This window comes from Moschus berezovskii, chromosome 2 (genome assembly GCF_049115385.1).
Source record: "Moschus berezovskii isolate FMDL1 chromosome 2, NW_MosBer_1.0, whole genome shotgun sequence".
Classification (NCBI taxonomy): Eukaryota; Metazoa; Chordata; class Mammalia; order Artiodactyla; family Moschidae; genus Moschus; species Moschus berezovskii.
The window spans coordinates 94590722-94611818 of record NC_142461.1 but is presented as its reverse complement, the minus strand read 5'-3'; the positions used below and the strand labels follow the sequence as shown (position 1 = coordinate 94611818).

Sequence of the window (21097 nt, the reverse complement as noted above, 5' to 3'; positions counted from 1 at the left end):
CTTTCCAGGTAAGAAACGATAAAAAAGCAAATAAAAAATGTACTTTTGTCAATTAAATTCCTTACACCTCACTATAGCTATATCAGTGGTAAGACTCTCTGTTTCGGTTACAAAGTGATTAGGAAGTTCTTCAGGCACAACTGGCCTTCCTTCAACTTCCCAATCAGTCCACATAATCCTCTGTCCACATGTTAAGCTGATGCAGACTAGCAGGTTATATAGCCCTTGCGTGTGCGTGTGTGTGTATGTGCACATGCGCACGCATGCGCTCAGTTGTGTCCAACGCTTTGCAACCCCTGGACTATATATAGTCCACCAGGCTTGACTATCCATGGGATTTCCCAGACAAGAATACTGGAGTAGGTTGCCATTTCCTACTCCAGGGGATCTTCCCAACCCAGGGATTGAAACTGCATCTCCTGCATCGGCAAGCAGATTCCTTACTACCTGGGAAACTTGTATGTGTGCTATGCTTAGTTGCTCAGTCATGTCTGACTCTGCGATCCCACAGACAGCAGCCCACCAGGCTCCTATAGCCCTTGACCTATTGCAAAAATCGTGAGATGAACTGACATACAATTCTTCATTATTACTATTATTGAATCATTCCAAAGCTGTTAATATTTTTGGCATTTCCAAACAAGGAAAATCTTCATGGCTGATAAGCAGCATAATATTCAAACATCAAATCCTAAGCAGAACTGAATTTATAAAGACTTTAACTTTCTATGACAAAAACCCACCAAGCTTCTACAGTAGGTATGAGTGAATGTACAATTTCAGTGATATTACACTCAGCAGTAATATGGGTGCTCACCCCCCATGCTCCCTTAGCAAGGTGGTTATTTCAACCAAAAATGACAGGAGAAGGAATCTGTAGGAGGAAACGCAAGGTTGACAGTGGAGAGCACACCCAACCAAAGGAACAGTGCTTAAAGGCATCTCTTTAGTAAAAATAATCACTGCACCTATGACTAAGAACACAACCCACAGAAGACACACCCGAGTTACCACAGGAAAGAGAGAGGAGAGGAGTAGGGTTTAAATAACAACAAGGAGTTCCTGAGATTCTCAGATCTCAATGTGCTGACTCTACCTAGGAAACAGAGCCCAGGATGTCAGCATCTCCTTGGTTTCAGGAACTTATCTATGGAGACTGCTCTGCTGTGTCATTTGGAATCAGAATTTTCTTTCTGTGCTGAATGAAGGAGTAGTATTTGCAGCGAGCTACTTAAAGGCATTGAGTATTGCCCAACAGATGATCCCATGAACTCCCATAGGAATCTGCATTTGGAATCATTGACAACACAAGTGCTGTGGGACAAGATACAAGTGATACATACACAGCCCAGGATCCTCAACAGAAATTGTCCCAACGTATCCTACCAAACCCGCCTGTTTCTGAATCCAGGCACTCACCGCAGGGCGGAATGTCTTCCCGAGCGGGATACACTGTTGCCCACGGGGGAAGGCAGGTTGCTTCCTCTGTGCAGGTCCTCAATGGACCGACTCCAGGGCTTTGATTTGTCCACCGAGCTCTCCACAGTGCTCTCCACACTTTCAAAGTCAAAACTAAAACAAAAGAGAAATGCCACTTCAGACTTAATTCAGATTCACACAAACACATGGATGTGCAAAACTTGCTCCTTCCAGTTACACATCTGCACCTAAATATGGGTAGTTTTCGCAAACAAAGAAAGCTGATAATGGAATACAAATGAATTTCTATGGACTGTGTGTTAGCTTCAAAAATACAGAATGACAACTAGGAATGTGTTATTTGCATCTTATTATAAGGCTTCCTGACTTACTGATTACTAATGAGCTCTGGTGGGATAGGGAAAAAAGATCTTAGAGCTGTCTACATTTTGCTTTAACAAGTCAATATGTTAGGCTTATACTAATTTATTCCTACCCATCAATTTTCACTGAGCATTTTCTCCTAGTGTGTTGGCAAATGCGCTTTTCCAACCATATGTGATACATTACTTGCAAAGTTATGAATTTGCTTTGATTTTGGACTCTCTCCCCAGTGCGGTGCTCTTTAAAGTAGGGCTGTTGTTTCTCTGGCATATTTTTGAGGTTATTACTCATGTTAACCATGTTAGAATAAATGGCTAAATTGCTCATCCTTGTATAATTTTAGGAACAAATTTTTAAAACACAGGCCTCTGCGTTCTATGCATTTTTCCCCTGCCAAAGTTAGTAGCTCTAATGTCTCGAAAATATATTTTGTCAATGGTTTCTACACATAGTTCCAATAAGAATACCTGATCAGATAGAAAATAAACAGAATGCAACTATAATTAGTATCATCTATAAAATTTTGGAGGCTATCATGGAAGAAATATCAATAACACATATTGGAAATAGCAAGTATGACTTTTTATACAAGTGTGACTGCCAAAAGAAAATATCTGCTTCGAACAACCATCTGTAAACTAAGTGATACTCTCCATCTATTAAATTCTAATCCAGATAACAGAGACTGATGCACAAAATCATGGAATGGGTCAGTGAATAGAAAAGAGGTGGAATTGAGTAATCAAACAGATCTTTAAATATTAAAAATAGAAGCCTATAATTGACATCAGAGAAGGTAAGCCCAAGGGCATCCTAAGATCACCCATGTCATTAAGACGCCTGCTAAGTCACTCTGCAGCCCCATATGTTCAGCCATTGAGCATCCTTATGCTCCTCTCAGTTCATCTCCCCACCCCCTCACCAAGCAGAAAAAGGAAACGTGCAACTTGGCGAGTGCTCCTGTTTTAGGGAGGCTGCATGAGTCTGCTGTTTCACATTACATGGGAAAGAAAATTGCCACATGCTAAGGAATAGCAAGAAATTTTTTCAGCCCATTTAGTTTCAAGAAAGGATAAAATAAATTATCTACATATAATTTTCTAATTAAAGCAAAACAAGACTAATAAGCAAAGACTGTAAAGTTAATTCTAAAATGAAAAAAAGTAGATTAGGAACCAAAAGTTCTGAGTTCTTATTTTTTTGTTGCTGTTGTCTTTGTTCTTGGGCTTCAAATTAGAAAAATTTCCCTTGGAGAAGCATGACCTTTTCCCACTGGTCTTATGTGTAGGTGCATTTGGGAAAGCTGGTTTATAAGCTCTGATGTGATGGGGTAAAAGGTTGATTACAGCAACATATTACAAATAGTACGCAATTCTTTTCCATGATTCCTGAAGTTTCTTAGTCATTCCTTAGTTCCTTATTAAATACTCTTCCAGATTTTAAAATATGCAGTAGGATAATACTTCTATTCCATTTTGCCATATAATATGAAGTATAGGGGAGATTAGCAGTTTTTGATGTAATAGGGGTAGATAAGAAACAACCTTTGGAAGAGTATGCTATAAACAATAGCATTATATTTCAGAGGACAATTTCTCATGAAGATAAGAACTTATCTGTTGAATTTTCTTAATACAGTTCATATCATATACAAGGCTATCAAAACTGAAACTCATTAAGCCAGTTTCAGTTAACACTTTAGTTTCTGCAGCGACAAGGCAGGAATAATTACAGCTTTCTCTTCACCAGTTCTCAAGGAAGTGATGAGGATTATAAGATAACACATGGTTACATCTTAAAGTGGAGCAATAGAAAAAACAAGTTCCTGCTTTAAAAAGAAGAGTTGAGAAGAAAAAAAGCACCATCTAGGCCAAAATGCCTTCCAATAAAATTAAAGATAATACAATATTATTTCCTTAATGCATGTGTGTGAGCGTGTCCATCTCTGGATATTGGAATCATTTTCAATTAAAGAGGGAAAGTGGAGAAAAGAATGCATCATTCAAACGTACACTTTTCATTCCTACTGTAAATCTTTCCAGAAGCCTAGCAAATGAGAAAACTGTGAATCAACAAAAGCAAGGTGAAATAGTACAATTTTTCCTGCTCTTCCCCATTTTTTTCTTTTATCCCCTATAAAGTCAAAACAATACAAATATATATAAATTTAAAAAGGAAAACCTCTTGTTTACCCCATTTCCTCCACTCCCACTATGTTTAGCATCTATCTCTGCGTTAATTTTCTCTGTATTCACTAGCACATACAAATAAACACATACAACTTTTTTTAAATAAAAAAGGAGTCACTCTTCTGTACCTTGCTTTATTCAACTCAATAATATATCCTAATACCTCTTCCAATAATTGCTAGAGTATTCTGCCATATGAACCTATGAAACCTGAGCACTAAAAAAACACTTCTTTTAAAATAAGGACTCCTCTAACGGTGATCTTACTCCCGTTTTATTTTTGCCATAAAAGCATTTCTACCAACAATTATGTGATTTGCTTTTAGTTACTTGAACAGAAACAAACATCCTTAAGCCTTACCACATCTGCTTCTGGGTTTTTCCCCTCAGTGTGGTATCTAATTTTACCACTGAGCTGCATCTTCTGTGACTACATACAATTTAAAAGGAAACAAGCCAAGTTTTACTTACGTTACTGCATACTGTGCAAATGATAGGTATTCTACCAGAACATCAAGACCTTTGTTTTCTTCATTCAGAAACTCTCTGACCCATCTGTTTGGGGGAAAAAAACAAAATTTATTGGCAAAGATTATCATATGCTCTACCATAAAAGGGCTTTCCCAGGTGGCTCAGTGGTAGAGAATCTGCCTGCCAATGCAGGAGATGAGGGTTGGATCCTTGGGTTGGGAAGACTCCCTAGAGGAGGAAATGGCAACCCATTCTCATATTCTTGATTGGAAAATCCCATGGACAGAGCAGCCTGTTGGACTACAGTTCATAGGGTTGCAAAGAGTTGAACACGACTGAGTGACTTAGCACACACCACCATGAAAAGGACACAGTGAAAACTTGTTTTTCCATCAGAAACACAAGCTGCCTGAAAGGAACTACAGCATTAAACGTAGACTATCTCACATAAGGAAGGAGCTTTCACATATGGCCACTAAGAAAACCACAACATTTCCGTGTGAGTGACTGGGGGCAAAAACTGTATGAGTGCCTTCTGTGTATTTCACTGCTTAGTAGGATGAGGATAACAGGTAAGAAACTTTCTAAATGAGGAACTTGCTGCTGTCCTTCTTCCACCGCAACTGATCGACAGACTGCTTGTTTAGGGAGCCAAGACTGTATGGGGAATCAGGCAGACTGGGGACATGACGACATAACCACTGAAATCCAGGCCTGATTCCAAATCCACAGTCAGCTCCTTCTTGGCACACAATGCTGTAGTAAACACTCAACTAGCCAATGACAGACCAGTGTTTATGGGCTTCTGGAAATTCCATAGGGATGATTCCTTAGTTTTTTCCATGAATGTTAAAACCTTTTAAAAAGTCGCAGGCAACACACACCAACCGACCTGAGATGTGACAAACATGTTGTTTAAAATCATTTAAAAATAATGTCAGTTTGCATTTGAGTGGTGGATCTGAATGCAGTTCTCTGAGAATGCGAATACATTTTCATTTGGTCTTCATAATTCACAGAAGATGAAGCAGAGTGGTCAGATACTGAGGATAAACACCTGTTACCCTATGTCCCAGATCTACTCCAGGATATCCACCTTCAAAGAACACGTGGTATCCCATCAAGCCTGTACAGCATTGGAAATTCCAACAAATAGTAAATAAATGCATCTGCTATACCACCACAGAAACGAATCTTGGGGTATATGTGCCAAAAGCATTCCAAAATGGCTGCTTTCCTCCATGAACACTGAACTATAAGGGCCACCAGTTATGGACACTATGGCTCCTATGGAAACCAGTCTTGAAGCTATGAGAATAACGGTTGGACAATTCTACTGTGTGTCTGAAAGGATGAGCAGTCCTTTTAGGGTTTTTGTCTTAAAGGAAAAAAAAAAAACTAATTTGTTGGGCTTAGAATGCCTTTCTTTAAAAGTTTGTTTTTAAGGGGATTTTGTTGTTTTATCCTCAAGCACATCCTTTCCTCTGGTCCTATCACCTGCATAATGTAACCTCAGGTCTGCAAGTAGGTCCAGAAAACGGTAAGATGGAAAATGTAGACAGCTTGCGTCATCCTTCCCCCAGTGCCCAGGCAGGCCATCACAAAATGCATGCACCTAACACAGCCATGTGCAAAAAGAGACCTGGAGGGGAAACAGTGGCAAAGAAAACATGACCTGTTGGGCCTCACGAAGTGGCTTTGTTAGGAGAGCCGACCAGAACTAAGGGGCTGGTCACTGGGAGAGGCTGGAGTTCCCTTCACACCACCACCTCATACATGATCTCAGTGTCTGCTTCCAGATCCTTATTTTCACTTGATTTATTTTAAATTACTCTCTACGTGGCTAGGTCTTAGAAGACATGAGGCATTTTTAAGTGCCCATCCTTAAAGCTTAGAAATAGAAAAAAAATTTTTTTCCTTTTAAAACTGGTAGGAGACTAAAGAAAGGCTGGAACTCACTATTGAATTGGACGACTAGCTTTGCTCTTGAAATTCAAGCCCTTTAGCCTCTCTGTGGCCTTCCCACTGGTTGAGTCTATGGGCTCTGAGGGTATGATTTAAACTAGCCCTCCGCAGTGGGGGCACAGCAGAAAGCCCCGGAGCTGGGCAGGCTGGGGGGAGGGTCATCCTTTTAATTTGAAAGAAAACCACAGAGTCCAGATTTTTCAGAGTGATCTTGATTTCACGTGTCTATGTGGCCCATATTTCACCCTCAGTGGCCCATACCTGTTGCTGTTGTTCTGTCACTAAGTCGTGTCCGACTCTTTGTGACCCCACAGACTGGCCCCATAAGAACACTCTAATTGAGGAGTTGAGAAGAACAGTCATTATAGTTTCTTCTTGTTGATTTTCCAGACATTGCCTCTAAAACACATAAATGGTCCAGGACACCTTAAGGACCTGCCATTGTCTCATCTCAACCACTAGCACCTTTACTTCACTTAGTTCAGCCACAAACTGGAGAAGAGGAAAAATGACTCACAGAATTTTTTTTTTTTAAAGGAAGGAAGGAAGAAATGGTAGGAAATAGCCAAGCATAGCCAGAGCTCAATCCTCTTGACTCAAAGTACTAATATGTGTATATTTTGATGCAACTATAAAGCCTATTAATTGGCTTTTATTTCAAAGCCTTTATCAATACCCCTGCTTGTTCTGGCTGACTTTGAGTGAAAGGACCTTAAAAATAAATTTCAAAGTGAAAGGCAGGAGCCACTGCTCAGTTCCTAAAAATAGGTGAGAGTATAATATGTCCTGCCTCTGAAAGGTTTAATTTCATTTTTAACCTCTTTTTCTAAGCTATGAGATCTTCCTTGGGTCTACAGTTTGGCTCAAACCCCCGCAGGTGATTTAGGAAAGATTAAGATATACTTCCATCACAGCTCACTACCTTACCCCTTTTGTCAACTGGTATCAGCTTTGTATACTCATCTCAGCAAAAAGGCTCTGGGCTATAAGAAAACAACAATCATATTCCGCATCGGAGAGAACAGAGGTGAGAGTGAACTTCTGTGGAAATGAAAGACTATGGAAATCAAATAGACATGGTAGGTAGAGATGAAAAAAGGGCAACTTTCAAAAACAGTATCTTTAAGGGCATTATCAGGTACATGATTATGACATATTATAAAATAAGGATTCCTGTAGTAAATTTCCATTTTCAACTTGGTACATGCTACACACTCTTTAACATATTGCCAGTATGGAGAATTTCAAATTGGGTGATTACAGGTCTTGGAAAGTAGAATTGTTTCTGATTCTGACAGCATGCCTCATTACTGAGTACCTCACAGATTTGATGTAAATACCATATGTTGTAAATTTGAATTTAGCCAAATTCCAAACTGGCTGCTGGGGAGCTGGATGGCACAGTGATAATGAGAAATAGCTCTGGAAAAAAACTTATTCAAGGAAGGGCTCTAAATGCTAGTGCCAATAGTTACTGTTTTACTCTAGTCAGGTCAAAGCTTTGTTTCCAGATTGATGTTGTCTTCCCTCTGATTCCCTCCCAAATCTTAGAACCTCATTGTTCTCATCTAGAAAAGAAAGTCTTAAAGGACATTACTGGCCTTAAATGTGTAAGATCAAATAAGCAGATGCAAGACACACAAGATGAAGGAACAAATGGTAAATTTGTTCTGCCACTCTCCTTTAGAGAGATGCAACAGGCATCTGAAAGGAACTGCAGTTGCTGACAAACCATGAAAAAAAAAAATCACAAGGGAGAGAAAGAAAATTAAGTATCACCCAGATTCATCATCAGCAACCACGTCTGTTCTGCGAGACAGCATCTCAAACTGTTTCTCTAACGTAGTCCACAGACCGCCAAGGGTCCCTGAAACCCTCTCAGGGGTCTGTGAAGTTAAACCTATTTTCATACAAACATTGAGTAGATGCTTTTGTCACTCTTCTGACACTTGCACTGATGGTACAAAAGAAATGTGAATGAAATCTACCAGCAGTGAATACACCTATTGATTGTATTCTTCACCCCAAGCACTTGAAAGCAGAAAAAAATGAACTTCACTTAAGACTGTTCTTAGTGAAGCGCTAAAATTCCTGATTTTATTGAAGCTTGCTCCTTGAGGATACATCTTTTTAATTCTGTGTGACAAAATGGGAAGTCCACAGAGCATTTCTGCTGGGTGTCCAAAAACTACGCCATCTTGAGGAAAAGCATGGATACAATTGTTAGAGCTGCAAGCTGACCCAGGCACTGTTTACATGGAATGTCAAATGACAGACACATTATGGTTATTCTACCTTGGGTATCCATCAGATAGTCTCAAAAGTGAAGGAAGTGAGCCTGCCACTTTGAGGAAGAGAACTGAGAATATTTTTTGTCAATAAAATTTGAGCTTACAAACAAAGATTGGACTTTTGGAACACTGGTATCCACCACCATGAGTTTGAGAGCTTCCCAATGCTTATATTCTGATGAGACTGGTGATTATTAACAAAAGTGATTATTTTTATATTTTAGAATAAAGTGTGTTTATGTTTGAAAGATCAGGATAACTCAGTGAAACATTTTTTAAATGATTTTTTTCATGATGTTTCAAAATGGTGCATGGGTAAAAATCTCCATTCAGAGTGCAAGACAGCACAACAGATTTTAGTATAAGAGAGTACAAAAACTCACTGATACGCTTTCAGATTCCACGTTGAAACTAACTTTAAGAAATCACCACTTTTGAATTTTGGTGATTTCTGGCCACAATAACCTGAAAGTGCAATGAAGTGGAGGGAAAGTCACTTAGTCGTGTCCGACTCCTTGCGACCCCATGGACTATACAGTTCATGGAATTCTCCAGGACAGAATACTGGAGTGGATAGCCTTTCCTTCGCCAAGGGAGCTTCCCAACCCAGGAATTGAACCCAGGTCTCCCGCACTGCAGGCGGATTCTTTACCAGCTGAGCCACAGGGAAGCCCAATTATCTGAAAAGGTTAATTTAAAAACTTTTTCAAGTACATATCTGTTTAAGGTCAGGTTTTCTTCATATACATAAATCAAAACAAATCACAACTTGAATGCAGACAAAGGTATGAGAATCCAGCTGTCTTCTATTAGTGAAACATTAAGTTCAGTTCAGTCGCTCAGTCGTGTCCGACTCTTTGCGACCCCAAAGAGACTTGTAAACATGCACAACAAAGCCACTCTTGTCACTAATATTTTTTTTACTTTGGAAAATAATTATTTTCATGCTATTAATGCTGTATGATGTTTATTATTTTATATTTATATATCTAAAACTAATATTCATTATGAGGTAATAAGTTTTAGATATGCTTATTTTAAATAATTTATCAGTTCAAATTTCCAATACAGTAACATTAATAGATGGTGTGTTAGTCACTCAGTCCTGTCTGACTCTTTTGCAACCCTATGGACTGTAGCCCTCCAGGCTCCTCTGTTCATGAAATTCTTCAAGCAAGAATACTGGAATGAGTTGTCATTTCCTACTCCAAAGGATCTTCCCTACCCAGGGATCAAACCTGGGTCTCCTGTATTGTAAGCAGATTCTTCACTGTCTAAGCCACTGTTGCTGCTGCTGATGCTGCTACTGCTGCTAAGTCGCTTCAGTCGTGTCTGACTCCATGTGACTCCACAGACGGCAGCCCACCAGGCTCCCCCATCCCTGGGATTCTCCAGGCAAGAACACTGGAGTGGGTTGCCATTTCCTTCTCCGTCTAAGCCACTGCTGCTGCTGCTGCTGCTGCTAAGTCACTTCAGTCGTGTCCAACTCTGTGTGACCCCATAGACGGAAGCCCACCAGGCTCCCCCGTCCCTGGGATTCTCCAGGCAAGAACACTGGACTGGGTTGCCATTTCCTTCTCCAATGTGTGAAAGTGAAAATTGAAAGTGAAGTCGCTCAGTGGTGTCCAACCCTTAGCGACCCCATGGACTACAGCCTACCAGGCTCCTCCGTCCATGGGATTTTCTAGGCAATAGTACTGGAGTGGCTTGCCATAGGCTTCTCCGGTCTAAGCCACTAGGGAAGCCCTAATTGATAAAATCCACAGAAATAAAGACTTACTGGGTTTCAAAATAATTTAAGGGAGTAAAGGAGTCTTGAAATAAAAAAAATTTTAAACTGCTGGTTTGGCTAAGAGCTTTAGATTTGGACATCTCCAGGTTCAAACCATAATGCTTCTCAATTGTGTGGACTTTAGCAAGATATTTAATAGTTTGACTCTCAGTTTCCCCATCTGGAAAATGGGAGGTTCAATGGTCAAGAGCAATAATAATTAAACAAAAAAATTCTGTTAAGAAGTAACACTTTTAACTTGCTGAATACACTGCTTAACACATAACAAAATTATAACAATCTCGTGAATTTCCAAAAATCACCATCTAAGAATGAATTGGGCTTCCCTGGCGGTTCAGAGGTTAAGGCATCTGCCTCCAATGCAGGAGACCCAGGTTCGATCCCTGGGTCGGGAAGATCCCCTGGAGAAGGAAACGGTAACCCATTCCAGTATTCTTGCCTGGAGAATCCCATGGACGGAGAAGCCTGGTAGGCTACAGTCCACGGGGTCGCATAGAGTTGGACATGACTGAGCGACAGAACGGAACGGAAGAATGAATTAAGGGTTTCATTGGTGGCTCAATGGTAAAGAATCTGCCTGTCAATGCAGGAGACACTGGTACGATCCCTGGGTCAAAAAGATCCCCTGGAGAAGGAAAAGGCAACCCTCCTGCCATTCTTGTATTTTTGCCTGGAAAATCCCATGAACAGAGGAGCCTGGTAGGTTACAGTCTATGGGGGTTGCAAAACAACAATAACAACAATTAAATAATCATAGGGTACCTTGTTACACATACACCATAGGTGTTGTACACCCTTAAGACCCAGCCTGAGCCTTTCTGTTTCCTCTGCCGGCCTGGCCCAGCCAGCACTGTTTCATAAAGAAGCCCAGGAAAGAAGATGCTCACCTGACATCCTTCAGCTCCTTCCTCTTTCTATAGATATGCTCCTCTTCTTGCTGACGTGTACCTCCCACCTGTATTGCACGCCTATTCTCATCTCCCCATTGAGATACAGTGAACCAAGAAAGCATCTTTGAGAACTTCTATGACCTTGCACTCAGGATGAAAAGTAATTTTCTATCCTAATCGGCAGTTTCACTAAAATAAATTACCTGCAAAGAGAGTGAGCCTACAATACAGTTTCATGGATTAACACCTATCAATCTATCCAGCTCACAACCATCAGTGCCTCTGGAATTTTATCACCCCAACCTTCAAAATGTCACAATAGCTGCCTGTTCATAATGCACAGCCAATGTGTTCTAACAGTACTTGGCTCCTTTCAAGGGGATTTCAAGTCATTTCAAGGGCTTGGGTAAGTCATAATCCAATTCTTCTCTATTATTATAGTTCCTGACAGTAAGTGAATAACATTATTTCTAGTCCATTTCTTATTTCATTTTGACTCCAAAAAAATTAATTTTCTTTCTTGAAAGACCATTCACTTAAAAAGTTTTAGGCTTATATCAAAACTCAGAACACACCCTTTTCTTGACAAAGTTGTAGCTTAGAATGCTATCACAGCAAAGCCCCAGATTTTAACCTTGAAAGGCAAGCAAGTGCCAAAGATAATTATTTTTCAGGACAAGTAGTTTTTAAAGATAATGTTCCCTTTTAATTTCTGGGAATCATAAACTCCTAAGTAGCAGGATACTTTTAGATACAGAAGGTAACATTTTTTGCATGGATTTCCTTAGGGATATATCATTATTATACAACATTGTCAATTATTATTATATAATATTATTTTCAACAAGCATAACAAATAACTGTTATCATATATTGAGAGTAACTGTTGTTGTTGTTTAGTCACTAAGTCATGTCCAACTCTTTGACACCCCATGAACTGTAACCTGCCAGGCCCCTCTGTTCATGGGATTTTTCCAGGCAAGAATCCTGGAGTGGGAATTTCTTTCTCCAGGATATCTTCCCAACCCAGGGGACAAACCCATGTCTCCTGCATTACAGGCAGATTCTTTACCCCTGAGCCACCAGAGAAGCCTTGAAAATTATTTGTATTAAACCCTATATTAGGTCTTTCATAAATTATCTTCCTTAGTCCTTGCATGCGTGGTAGGTCGCTCCAGCAGGGTCCAACTCTTTGCAGCTGTATGGACCATAGCACACCAGGCTCCTCTGTCCACGGGCTTCTCCAGGCAAGAATATTGGAGTGGGTTGCCATGCCCTCCTCCAGGGGATCTTTCTGACCCAGGGATGGAATCTGTGTCTCTTATATCTCCTGCATTGGCAGGCAAGTTCTTTACCACTAGTGCCACCGGGGAAGCCCCCATTTAATCCTTACAACATTCCTATAAGTATTATTATTATTTTATAGATGAGAAGTTAACTTAGGTCACATGATAAATACAGAGAGTTTATGTATAATAATTTATTTAAGTCAAAAAACTGATAAGGGGGCATGGCAAAAATAGGTCGAGCTCTCCCTTTCCCTAAGGCAAATAAGCACCCAATTACCTTTCTAATATGGTATCTCAAAGAGTACAATAAAAAATCTAAGGATTCCCTCTACAGCACCTTGCATTTCCAGAATTTCTCATTGTACTCATTGATTATATTCACACTCCTAACTCTTCAAAACTTTTTCCCCATCAAAAGTGGTCAAGCCTGTTAGCTTCATAAAGAAGAGTCCATTTCAGGTTTGGGTTTTCAGGACAAGCAAATTAGGTCAAAATCCTGGTGTGTGGTTTCATTCCATATAAGGGTATGCCGGACAATGCACTTTCATGAATTTTTTGTGCCGCTAATGCCAACATTTTCCAAGTGTCTCACAAAGGTAGTAGACAAGGGAAAACTTCAGCTGATGAAGATGAAAGAAAACTGTAAAACTCTTTCAATGTGCCTATAGTATCCTAAACAACAAACCACTCCAATTGCTTGCAGATTTGTATTGGCTTCTACCCAACCAGAGTGCTTCTACTCCGCCAACTTTATATTGGAAATGATCGCCCTGCCTTGGTATTTGATGGTCAATTTCACATTATTTCAGCAATACTTGAAGAAATGCTTTTCGACAATTTGTAGAAATCCTGGCTGCAGATCAACCCACCATTTTCAGTAAAGAAGGAGTGCCAACAGTAAGGGGTTGGCCTTACCAAGTGGAATCTAGTTCCGGATCCCTGAATATTGCAAAGTACTTGAATTTCCTAAGCTCTGGATGCCCAACTATATTATATTAAGTCACCACCACTTTCACTCCCAACAGACAAGCTCCATTGCTTTGATCCCAGAGCCCTAATAATCTGATTTCCTTTCGGGGAAACAACTGCCAGATGAGGCCAGATAAACAAAAGGACAGCATTCTGAACAAAGCATCTGGCTCTATAGCCTTCAACTTTGGGGAAGAATCTTACCTTTTCTGGAGAAGGCAATGGCAAGCCACTCCAGTACTCTTGCCTGGAAAATCCCATGGGCGGAGGAGCCTGGTAGGCTGAAGTCCATGGGGTTGCTAAAAGTCGGACACGACTGAGCAACTTCACTTTCACTTTTCACTTTCACGGTTTGGAGAAGGAAATGGCAACCCACTCCAGTATTCTTGCCTGGAAAATCCCATGGGCGGAGGAGCCTGGTAGGCAGAAGTCCATGGGGTTGCTAAAAGTCGGACACGACTGAGCAACTTCACTTTCACTTTTCACTTTCATGGTTTGGAGAAGGACATGGCAACCCACTCCAGTATTCTTGCCTGGAGAATCCCAGTGACAGAGGAGCCAGGTGGGCTGCCATCTATGGGGTCACACAGAGTCGGACATGACTGAAGCGACTTAGCAGCAGTAGCAGCAGCTTACCTTCTCTGGCCCTTAATTCTTTTAATCTGTGAAATGAGCAATCAATTTAAGCAATCCTAAATTTCTCTTCCAGTTCTATTTTCATGTCACTCTGATCCACTGTTCTACACCACACTTTCTGAGACAAAGGTGATTATCAACCTTAGCTTAGAATCAGTTCATTTTCCAAATATTTCACTCTAGGTGCCAAGCATGTGAAATTATCCTTAAGGAAATGAATATTCTCACCCAGGTTCTGAAGCTAAAAATTAACCTTACAGTTCTTTGACTTAAAAAAAACTTATGCTGAAATAACTGGAAAATAACCATTTTGATGGGCTATACCAAACATAGTCAGAAGTAAACTGTTATTTGGGTAATTATTTTACAGAAGAGTTTGAAAAAACAAAAATGTAACATATATGTAAACTTCATTTCCAGTACACCTATCACAGGGGAAAAATCTAAAAGATCTAAAGTCTATAGTTTTTCCCGTGTAAATCTCAAAGACTCAAAATCCAGAGGGGTTAAATAACTGCCAGGTGTTAAACAGGTACTTTGGAAAGAACAGAAGCTATAAAAGAAAATATTGATATCATCTGCCTTAGAGACAAAACACGTTATTTGAAAGTACTGTATAACTCTGCCATACAATTCTGAAGAAAGGGAGTACGTAATGAAGTTGTATTTGCTGGAGGCAAAGCAACCATGCTATTGCATGAAAAACTCTTTGAAATGGTTAGTGCAGAGATTCCCCAAACTTTGCTTTCATGGTATGGATTTACACTTCATGGTCCTGAAATTTGGGGACGTAGGAAGAAGAGACGCAGAACAAAGTAAGTAGTAATACAAGGAGGTATGTCAAGTGACACTGCCCCAGCTTCTGCCCTCTTTTGGCCAGAGAGCTGAGAAAAGTACGAGGCAGCTTCAAGTAACCAACTCAAAGAACTCCAGGGAAGGCTTCAAGATCTTCCAGGCGCTCAGGTGACATTACTTGCTGGGGGTTCCTATCTTTCCAGGGAATCACTCTACATCCACTTTCACTGAGTGCAAGCAAAGAATTTTACTATCTCATGAACACCCCAGACCAAGGGCTGTCCGTCCTGCCTCTACTCATTCTTGCACAGAGAGCAATTCAAGAACTAAAAGGTTCCACCCATCTGAACCTCAGTCAAAACTTACAATGAACAGTAAGGAAGCTTAGTGCTTTGGATATGATTCAGTCACTCTGTTAAGTGTCCAAAAGCTTTAGAGCTAAAATGTTCAGTGGGAACACTTACCCAATATGGTTGGTTCTTAAAGAAATTTCCAGTTCTCTTAGCATTTGCGTGGATTCTTGAACACGCCGTCTGAATTTCTATAATTCAAGAACACATATTCTCACAAAAGATATTTTAGCAAGTGTTATAACTGTAGCTTACTTGTAATAAGTTTAACAGAATACAGAAACATCTCTGCTTCTAAAGTGGGCTTCTCCCACATTTCTTTTTTTGCAAAGCACACAAATTGTCCTCATTGTTAAGTCAGCTTATGTACAAGAACTAGGGAAAATGACTTATTTCATGTAATAACTGTCTCTAAGTAGCTTATTTTTTTCCCTACTCCACAATACAACACAATACCTATGTGTTGAGGTCCCTAAAATCATTCGTTTCAATGATTCAGTAGGGCTCACAGGACCCAACATATAGTTATCCTTACAGCTAGGATGCTTTTGAACTGTGGTGTTGGAGAAGACTCTTGAGAGTCCCTTATACTGCAAGGAGATCCAACCAGTCCATTCTAAAGGAGATCAATCCTGGATGTTCATTGGAGGGACTGATGCTAAAGCTGAAACTGCAATACTTTGGCCACCTCATGCGACGAGTTGACTCACTGGAAAAGACTCTGATGCTGGGAAAGGTTGGGGGCGGGAGGAGAAGGGGACGACGGAGAATGAGATGGCTGGATGGCATCACCAACTCTGTGGACATGAGTTTGAGTGTACTCCGGGAATTGGTGATGGACAGGGAGGCCTGGCGTGCTGTGATTCATGGGGTCGCAGAGAGTAGGACACGACTGAGCGACTGAACTGAACTGAACAGCTAGGATTTATTACAGCAAAAAGTTACAAAGTATAATCCACTAAAGGAAAAGGTGCATAGGGTGAAGTCCAAAGGAAACCAGATACATGCTTCCAAGTGTCTCCCAAGACGAGTGACAAATGACAATATTTGTGAAATGTTTTCAACCAGGGAAGCTCATTGGAAACTTAGCGTTGTTGTTTAGTCACACAGTCATGTTGACTCTTTGCAACCCCATGGACTGTAGCCTACCAGTCTGCTCTGTCCAAGGGATTTCCCAGGCAAGAATATTGGAGTGGGTTGCCATTTCCTTCTCCAGGGGATCTTCCCAACCCAGGGACTGAAGTCACATCTCCTGCATTAGCAGGCAGATTCTTTATCACTGAGTCCCCAGGGAAGCCCAGAAACTTAGTACCTGGGATTTCCATTGGGAGCTCATCACTTAAACACTCTCTACCAAGCACATACCAAAAGTGCAGACTTCCAGAAGGAAAACAGGCACTCTGCATAAGCCATGTGGTTGGCATCAACAGTTCAGGCACAGTGAGTCATTATCAACAGGAAATGCTGGGAACTCTCCCGAAATTCAAGTATCCGGTTGCCAACCTTGCAAGCAAGCCTTTCTGAGGTGGCGATCTCAGACCTGCTATGTTTATTCTTTTCTGTATTACCTCATGTGGAAGGTCCCTCTAGACACTTCCCTTCTACATGATGAATGTCAAAATTCCATGTGTCCTCAGGATACTAGGGCTCCTTCTCTGTTGCCATGATTGCAGAAAGAACAGGGTCATCCAGCTCCAAAGACAAAGGAGTCTCAAGGACAGAGGACAGGAGGAAGGTTAGAACGGAGGATTCCAGGATGTGGGGAGGGGAGTGCCCTGCCACAGGCCGGCCTTGGTGCCCCAGGGCAGACTGAACGCCTGCTCAACACAGATGGGCTCTGGCTACCCTTGCCTCTTCTGAAGGCCCTTGTGTTTCTCCACCAGCTGCCTCTCCAAAGACTCTCAAAAGTTTCTCCCCGACTGCCGTTCCTGAAGCTCCCTGAAGACTTTCTCAGGTGTGCAGCATTCAGGAGATGTGAAATAAAAGCATCCCTGATGCCATGAAAAAACAGAGCCACCCCTAATTTGTCAAGCATGGCTTAAGACAAAACAGAATCATCTGTAGTTTGGAGGGACATCTAAGCCCAGTGCTTCTTGGAGAGCCTTCCAGCAAACGAGGACTGGTCTTTGGTCACACAGCTGAGGAAACCACTTCCAGGTGTGCTGGCTGCTCCAGAGAGGCCAGTCCCATGGTGGAGTCACAAGCCTTGGGCTGTCTGCACATGCGCCTCTCGGAAACAACTCAGCTATGCATTATGCATAGTTCATCCCCCGCAACCTGTGCTGGTTCCTAACTCAGCATTATGCTTCCTCAGGGCAAGGCCATCCCTCATACAGGGTGACAAAGATAATCAGGGTACCACCAAAGATCTAACTGAGTACAAAGGAGGATCCGCTGAAGGACTAAGAGGCACATATCAAAACAATATTTCTCAAAATACTGAGATAACAGGTATGACAACAATAGCAGATAGTATTTATCAGGCATTTACTATGGAAGGCACTACACTTTTGCAACTACAGGATTAACTGAGACACAACTAAACTGACTTCACCGCATGTTCTGTTCTCTGGGGGAACTGTCTGAATTTCAGTCGGACTCTGCACCAAAGAGAAACCTTGGCATATACTTCCCTAACACATAATGACTGCCAACACTCTGCGTCTGTACAATGTACCCAGGATGCTTTAAAAAACTTCAAAGAGAAACTGTGTGCCTGTGGGAATCAGCAAAAAAAAAAAAGAGTTGGGTACCATTTATTAGCAGAGTTCAGCCTTCCCCCAGCCCTCTTTGTAAAAGGCAGGCCCAGGGAGGAGCCCACGGAGACAGCTAAGCCCTGGAGACCCATATAATAGGTTTCCTTTTACATCTGCAGCACCCACAGAGAACCAGACTTCTCTCTTCACGGCCCGTTGCCTTTCTCCATGCCAGACATGAGCACACCCCTGCAAAGTGCAGACTGAAAACCGCCTGGTATATTAAATAAGGAGGCTGGTTTGGAGAGATATCTAATTTAGGCTCTTCCTTCCCTGCCCTACAGGGTTTCATTTAAAACTACTTAGAAGAAACAGAATATGCTTAAGAAATTTTTTTCAGAAGACAGAAAATTAATCTTCAATTCAATGTGAACAAAAGATTAATGAATGAAGTACTTGAGGACTCCAGATGCAGTTATGGGGAGACTGCTTGGTTTAGACTGTCTGGCTAAAATGGAAAGCCTGATTGGAAATCTTTTATCCCATAATGCAACTGAGAATTGTAAACTCATTTTAACTGCAAGCCATGCCTTATTCCAAGCAAAATCTCCTTTTCTCCAGACTTTAAGCATGACAATTATGTTGAGTGGAGCAGATCATTTCCTACTGCCAGCTCCTGACAGAACTCTTACTAAACTGGGGATGGTTGATCCAATGTCCATTTTAGGTTTTTTTCCTGAGAGCTGAATGACTGATCTTGAAAGATGAGGCTCAGGCCAAATACAATTATTCAGATGAACACACAAGGCCAGGGCAGAGATGTCAGGAACGAAGGTCAGTCCAAAGAGACATCCTTTGTCTGGGGTCTCTTTATGAAGTTATTCGCAAGGAAGCAAAACACTTTCTGTGCAGCTGATTTGTTGTTGCTTTTCATTTTGCATCCTTTGCCTTATCCTTTATCCTTTTCCAAGGGAGAACTGGAACTGGGCCAGAAGATCCCACCTCCTCCCTCCAACCATCTTCCTCCCCATGGGGTTCAGGGCTGGAGTCTAAGGACTCTCTAGGAGTTTTCGTATCTTGCTTTTTAAAGAATTTGACAAATGATGAGATGACTGTCAGGGGATGGGAGATACTCTGGGTGAGGGGACCTCTCAGTACTGTACTGGATTCTGCCACATCCAGCTTGGGGCTTCCCTGGTGGCTCAGATGGTAAAGAATCTGCCTGAAATGTGGGAGACCTGGGTTCCAACCCTGGATCGGGAAGATCCCCTGGGAGAAGAGAATGGCTACCCACTCCAGTACTCTTGCCTGGAGAATCCCATGGACAGAGGAGCCTGGAGGACTACAGTCCATGGGGTCACAGAGTCAGACAGGACTGAATGACTAAACACACACACACAGAGCTCAGGATGAGGGTGCTCAATCCTGGGATCTAAGCCATCTAGCCAGAAGGTTTACCAGCTAGGGGATTTCTGAAAATATTTCTCATATAGAATTTTGCTACCCTTGTGCAAAAGAAACAGATTTTTTTTTCTGGGTTCTGTTTTATGCATATGGGTACACCTTCCTTTAACTTCCTCTAATCTGATGAAATTGAAGGCTGCTATATCCTTGGGGAGGGGGGGACAAGAAAGAAATTGAGAATGAAGCAGCTGTCGCACAGTAGGTAAGGAGAGGGTGGGACGAATTGAGAGAGTAGCATGGAAACGTACACATTACCATATGTAAAATAGGTAGCCAGTGGGAATCTGATGGATGATACAGGGAGCTCAAACCTGGTGCTCTGTGACAAGCTAGAGGGATAGGGTGGGAGGTGGGAGGAAAGTTCAAGAGGGAGGGGACGTATGTATACCTATGGCTGAGTCACACTGATGTACAGCAGAAACCAACACAATATTGTAAGGCAATCATCCTCCAATTAAAAATAAGTAAGTCATAATAAAATAAAAAAGAATTAAGCAGCTGTCTCATTTAGGGGACCTGACAGAAGTTCTGTGTTAAAAAGAAACATGGGTACCGTATTTAGGAGGAGGGTATTAGGATACTTTGACAGGTACATTCTTCGAAGAGGAGGTTATGTCATACATGGCGTCTAGGTGACAGCAGAGGTCCACAGACCGTTTGCCTCATCACTCCTAGACTTTATTTCTGCTTGTCTATATAGCAACCACAGGACAAAGGGCCGGGAAACATCCCAAAGGAAATAATAGTTGTTCTCCTTTGCTTGATTTCTTTTGGCAGAGGGAGGGCAGTGCTTAGAATGGAAGCAGGAAACAAAATTTAAAAATGTATCTCCGAGCCAAGAGACCCGGAAACAGCAGCTAACTAGGAAAAGTGTGCCTTTCTGCTCCTGAGTCACGTGCTGAATGAAACAACAGAGGGAATTCAGCTCAAGATATTGTCAGGGCAGCCCTGAAAGCAGGAGCGGTGGCAGGTCAACCGAAAAACAAGTGCTGTATGGTGACGGGCCCTTCACTTATCGTGAGCAAGGGTGGCTCTGTCCTGAGACATCTCAGGGCTGATCCAGGCCCACCGGGCTGTGCCAGGCTACATGCTTTACCACGAGGCATCAGTTTAAACCAATTGTGTGGCTGCACAAAGCAGAGCTTGTTTGTAAGAGGAGAGAGTCTGCTGAGAATGGAATCAGCTATTCTCTCCTTACCTTCTCGGGGCCTGGGGCACAGCTGGGGGAGAAGCTGCGAAGAGCATCAACACAGGATGTGAGCACACAGCTGGGATGACAAAGCCCCAGTGATTTTTCAAGGTCTCTGGAGATGCACCAAGGCATGGAAGACAAGTATTCTCTTTGCGAGGCCTTGTTTTTCTGGGGGCCTGAACACCTCCGAGCTGAACTAACCACCCAGTATAATTATAAATGGCAGCTACTCGATAACCATCAGAGGTACACAACTCCCATCTCAGGAAACTTTTAAACACATTCTCAAGAGAGGATGACTTTTT

At 41.7% G+C, this 21097-nt stretch overlaps 1 protein-coding gene across 5 annotated transcripts in view; it reads right to left on the bottom strand.

The window, feature by feature from the left end:
• FMNL2 (formin like 2) overlaps positions 1–21097 on the bottom strand; it is a 339988-nt gene that overhangs the window by 89494 nt on the left and 229397 nt on the right. For all 5 annotated transcript variants that reach the window (XM_055398865.2, XM_055398866.2, XM_055398864.2 and 2 more), the window contains exons 4-6: positions 15555–15631; positions 4464–4547; positions 1420–1572 (exon numbers count right to left, since the gene is read on the bottom strand). In XM_055398865.2, the coding sequence (XP_055254840.2) occupies positions 1420–1572; positions 4464–4547; positions 15555–15631 (314 nt within the window). The remainder of the gene's footprint in view (positions 1–1419; positions 1573–4463; positions 4548–15554; positions 15632–21097) is intronic.